General features: G+C 40.4%; 1 protein-coding gene across 4 annotated transcripts in view; it reads left to right on the forward strand.

The window, feature by feature from the left end:
• LOC106533941 (adenylate cyclase type 1) overlaps nt 1–5,508 on the forward strand; it is a gene marked incomplete in the record, with an annotated part of 48,357 nt that overhangs the window by 38,455 nt on the left and 4,394 nt on the right. For 3 of the 4 annotated variants that reach the window (XM_014030414.1, XM_014030432.1, XM_014030440.1), the window contains 9 exon segments: nt 322–519; nt 991–1,088; nt 1,191–1,275; nt 1,414–1,503; nt 1,635–1,897; nt 3,288–3,414; nt 3,831–3,992; nt 4,081–4,227; nt 4,321–4,419. In XM_014030414.1, the coding sequence (XP_013885868.1) occupies nt 322–519; nt 991–1,088; nt 1,191–1,275; nt 1,414–1,503; nt 1,635–1,897; nt 3,288–3,414; nt 3,831–3,992; nt 4,081–4,227; nt 4,321–4,419 (1,269 nt within the window). 4 annotated transcript variants of the gene reach the window in all.

A 5,508-nucleotide genomic window follows, 5' to 3' on the forward strand; every position in this document is an offset into this window, starting at 1 on the left:
ACACACACACACACACACACACACACACACACACACACACACACACACACACACACACTACGTCATAACTCTCTGGCTTTGCTCCAGTGTTTTGCAAAGCTGCTCATTCTGGCTGCTGAAGTCACTTAAACACTGTGGAGAGCGTTTGATGATGAAGTTAAGTGTGAAGTTCTGATTTGAAAGTATAATCAGCTGCCCGTGTTTACGGTTGACTCTTATATTCACCCTGATCCCTAATATGTTAATGTGGAAGTAGTCCAGAGAATGAGGAGTGCAGCGGTGCAGTTTTAGAAAATAAAGATTTGGTTTCATTCCTTCCAGCGGAGGGCCATGCGATCAGCTCCACAGAAGCTGAGGAACCACAACAACGCGAACCAGACTAACTTGATCCAGAGCAGCCCCAGAACCCGGGTCAACCGCTACATTGGTCGGCTGATCGAGGCCCGTCAGACTGAGTCGGACACAGCAGACCTCAACTTCCTCACACTCATGTACAAGTGTTCTGAGCGCGAGCAGAAGGTGAGCCAGATATGTGCTCTGTGTTTAGAAAGAATCCGACTTTACAAATTTACAGTACAAATTTTAAAAATCATCAATAGTTTAGATTTTTTAAGCTTATTTAATGCTGACAACAAGAAACCAAACTCAAAGCTCCAATTTAGGGGTGGATTTAGATGATATTCTTCAGTAAGACATAACTTTTTTTTTACTTTTAATTCTCCTACTACTCCCTCAGAATTCTACAGGCTGGCCTGTGACTTTATGGATGTCAAGCTAAAAAAAAAATAATCCAAGTTTTGTTTTTGTTACAGGCTTTCTGTGATAAAAGGCATTTATGAATGTTTTGTTTTTTTGAGGGAGTGAAAGTAACTAAACTTTGTTTTAATGGATGGCCCAAAGTTTCACATATTTGATGTGCTTGAAAGGTAGTTGAAGTGAGGAAGTGATCATGTCATTAAATCCTCTCTGTTTTTGTTGTTGTTGGATTAGTACCACCAGGTTCCGGATGAGTACTTCACCAGCGCAGTGGTCCTCTCTCTGATCTTAGCTGCCTTGTTCGGCCTTGTTTATCTTCTCATCATACCACAGTATGTGCACCACTTAATGGTTACTTATCTCTATTTTAAAAGTTTCTGACATACACTTTTTTCCCCCTAACGGTTTCCTTTCTCTTTTTTTTTTAAACTCAGGGGCACAGTGGTACTCGTCCTTCTTGTTTTCTGCATCTGCTTCCTAGTAGCTTGTATAATGTACCTCCATATTACTAGAATACAGGTAAACACGTTTTCTTTTTCATACTTGATTGATTTTCATGCTTTAGCGTGTTAAGTGCTTCTTACAATACAGATGATAAAAAAATGTTTTAGTGTCCCTCGCGCTGTGTAATTAACTCTCCCTGGTTTTATCTGCCAGTGTTTTCCAGGGTGCCTGACCATTCAGATTCGTACTGCTCTCTGTATTCTCATAGTGCTCTTAATCTATGCTGTGGCCCAGGCCTGTGTTGTAAGTCTCAAAAGCAACATTTAAAATGTTAAATCCATTCATTTGTTGAAAATGTTTCATTTTCAAGTTTGTGTGACATCTCTACTTTTTTATGTTAATTGGCCAATCTGCGTTTGCTTGGCTTCTGACAGGTGGGCTGTATGCCCTGGTTGTGGGGCAGTGCCAACGCGAACAGCTCCGTTGTCATCATCGATGTGGACAGCGAGGCCAACCGCACCGTGACGGAGCAGCCCTGCGACGGGGCCCGCTACGCCTTCCTCTCCTGCGTGGTGGGCACCCTCACCTTGGCGCTTTTCCTGCGCGTCTCCTGGCTGCCAAAGATGGCGCTGATGCTGCTTGTGGGGGTGCTGTATGTCACCGTGTTGGAGCTGAGCGGCTTTCGCAAGACTGCAGGGTGAGGTTCATGGCACGCCACCAAAAACACTCACTTCAGACTCSTGTTATTTTTCAAACGGACGCCTTCTACCAGAGTTGTGAAGTAACTAAGTACAAATACCTCTTTACTGTACTTATGGTAAGTACAATTTTTGGGTATCTGTACTTTACTTGAGTAATTATTTTTCAGCCTACTTTTTACTTCTACTTATTACATTTTTAAAAAAGCTAAGAAGTAGAAAGTAGTTACTCCTATTTCATTACAGCTTATTAAAATATCCTCCTGGATAGAGTGAATTTAATTGTGGTTGGAAGAGAAGAATAAATATATATTATGCTGATCCTGTATTAGTTTGTACACAATCCATCATAGCTGCAAATAACACAAATTATGTCACACTCCAGCAGAACATAGCAGATATACTGTATGTATCCTGGTACGAAAATGTCTGTGGCATATATATATATATATATATTGAAACGGGTGTAGTGCATCCTAATTTTTATAACATTAGCATTTTTATATGWCAATATAGCCATTTTGGTCTTTAGAAAAACGTTTTTTTAGGGGATCAACTCCCAATAAATGTCATTTTGGGAAGTCTAGCCACTCATTTTCACTCAATACTTTTACTTTTAATACTTAAGTACATTTTATGTCAGAAATTTACTTTTGAGTACAAAATATATTAGATACTTTAAGACTTTTACTCAAGTAATTAGAGCAGACATGAACTTTCACCAAAGTAAATTCATGGTAAGATACTTGTACTTTTACTCAAGTATCACTTTGAGGTACTTTAWACAACACTGCCTTCTACCAAAGTTGAATCCTGGATGCAAACATTGAGCAATTGTCCTTTTTTTGTTTTGTTGTTGGTTTGAATCTGAAACGCATGCTGGTAAACAGGAGTCGGAACATTTACAGTCCATGTGCTGAGATGTATGCGTGTGTGTAGAGGAGTTGTTGCTTGTCTTCAGCCCACGCACTCTTTCATTTCCACCATTTGAAGCAGCGCACATGCTTATTAGCTCCAAATCAGAAGCCTGAAAGGACAATGTGGGCAGGATGATGGGAGCAYGTTAGCTCTGTGCTGAAGAGCCTGGCTAATTTTATTAGAGCTCAGAGTGAAAATTTTATTATGTTCATTTTTGTTTTCCAGTTTAGCAAGAGAAGTCAATTTTGTTTAAATGGAGTTATGTTTCACATTGTGTTTAATGGTTCAAGAAAATATATTAAAGTTAGTTTTTTTTTTCTTTGAAATATCATCCTTCAAAGAACAAAAAAAAATCTACTTGACTCATGTTCTTCCTGAACGCTGTGGTGGGTCCAGTCCACTCTCCCATGTTGTTTTCTTTGTGGTCTGCCCTATTGCTGACTTCTGTATGTGTGTGTGTCTCTTCCACAGTGGGGGGTCCTTCCACATCCGGGGCTACGAGCCCATCCTGTCTCTGTTGCTCTTTGTCAGTGCGCTGGCCCTCCACTCCAGGCAACTTGACCTCAAATTGCGCTTGGACTTCCTTTGGGCTGTGCAGGTTGGAAAGTTTGCACTGATGTGTCTGCTCAAGCGTGAAAAAGGCTGTGAATGTTGAGATGCGTGAACGTTTGCACGGTAAAACAAGCTTTAGCAGGAATGCCGTCATTTCGGCTCTGATATATTGGGTTAAGTGAGGAGTATATAACAATATAGACTGCCAGCAGCCTCTTTCTTGGCAAAAAACAAGTGTAAGAAGCTTATTTTGGCCCTGTACTGTGTTGAATTAAGAATGCCACAAACTTGGATAAAAATATGGAATCTACATTTTAAACAGTTTAACWAATTCTTTAAGTCAATTCGCCCTATTGTAAAACTTCAGTTGCACAAGTCTTTGAAGGCTTTTTACTGACTCCATGTGGTGAGAATGTGGAACAAGCTCCCAGCGTTTATTTGATCATTTGCTTTGCCTTCCAGGCAGAGGAGGAAAGAGACGGGATGGAGAAAGTAAAGCTGGACAATCGGAGGATCCTCTTCAATCTACTGCCTGCCCACGTGGCTCAGCACTTCTTAATGTCAAACCCTAGAAACATGGTGAGCCACGCTAACAAACAGGCAGGCAGTCAGACAGACAAACAGGTAGATCAAAAGGCAGAAAACCAAAGTTAGGAGGACGTCAGAGGCGCTCTTTTGTTAGCTTCACTGTTTTCTTTTGTTTCCCCGTTAGGATTTGTATTATCAGTCCTACGCTCAAGTCGGTGTCCTGTTTGCCTCGATCCCAAACTTTAACGATTTTTACATTGAACTGGACGGCAACAACATGGGAGTGGAGTGCCTGAGGCTGTTGAATGAAATCATTGCTGACTTTGATGAGGTCTGATACACATCTTTATATTTGATCTTTACCTTTTGATGCCTGGAGGCAGCTTGCACCTTGGCGTCTGACTGAATGCATGTTGTTTTTCAGCTCATGGATAAGGAGTGCTACAAAGACATTGAGAAAATCAAAACCATCGGCAGCACCTACATGGCAGCTGTGGGACTCGTCCCCACTGTGGGCACAAAGGTGGCTTTCCCTTTTTGCTTGTTTTTTGTGACTTTTTTTCCATTTTATAAAATTAGGAATTTTAAGGGGAGCATTAGATACCACTTTAATGCATTAGCTCACATGTTGTGAAGGGGAGTTTATGGTTAAGTTATGAACAATCAACATTTTGTTTACTGTAGATAAATTTAATCTGAAGAAAGGGGATGAAATTCTGATTGAATAGGTGAGCTWATGGCTAGTGCTAGTACATAACGGATTGCTGCTTTCTTAAAATTTCAAAAAATTCTATTGTTTAATACAAACACTATTTTATCAGCTTTTGCAATGTTATCAATTTTGTATCTCACGGTTATTCCAGCAGGAATATTAGGATATTTCTGACAGATGTCCTGCACCCGAATTGTTACAGCTAGCTGCTAATGTTTTTATTTATGCTTGCATTAACCATAGAATTCTGTGTAAATAACAATGTAATGTCAAACTGATGGCAAGGTTTATGAATAACAGCATTATAAGACTTTTGAGGCTGAAGATTTAAAATGGCAAGAATCTGCTTCTGTTTTGGTCTGATTCAAACAAGTCAATAACTTGTAAGAGTGGTTGGTCTTAAAGGGCCAATATTATGTGTTTCTCAGGCATATATTTAAATACTATACCATAATGAAGTATTTATGTCACTTTTAGTTGTTGTTAAAACACTATTTTTATGTTTAAATAGAAAATAAATTTATCTTCTCATCACTTCCTCTTCCAAACGCCTTGAAATTGGCCTCTGTCTCTTTAAGAACTACTTCGCTTCTGTCTTGCCCATTTTGATGCCTGGGGGGTGGGGGGGGGCTGCCATGATGCAGTTTACTTGGCTTCTGAAAATACATTTCCTCAAAGGTATTTTTAATCTGAAAAAAAGCTTCACTGAGTGAGAACTAATGTTGAGAGCCCAGCAGACAGTTAGGTTTCACTTTCACTTTCACCCGAGAGCCTGGAGGGGTCATGTGTGGGGTGGGGGGAGAGGGTGTGCGCTCTGCCATGAGGAAGTTCGGCATAAAGACACGTCCCAGGGGCGTTTCTGGTCCCCAAATGCTTTTCTGGTCCCCACCTGTCGTTTTG

This window comes from Austrofundulus limnaeus, unplaced genomic scaffold (genome assembly GCF_001266775.1).
Source record: "Austrofundulus limnaeus strain Quisiro unplaced genomic scaffold, Austrofundulus_limnaeus-1.0 Scaffold6, whole genome shotgun sequence".
Lineage (NCBI taxonomy): Eukaryota > Metazoa > Chordata > Actinopteri > Cyprinodontiformes > Rivulidae > Austrofundulus > Austrofundulus limnaeus.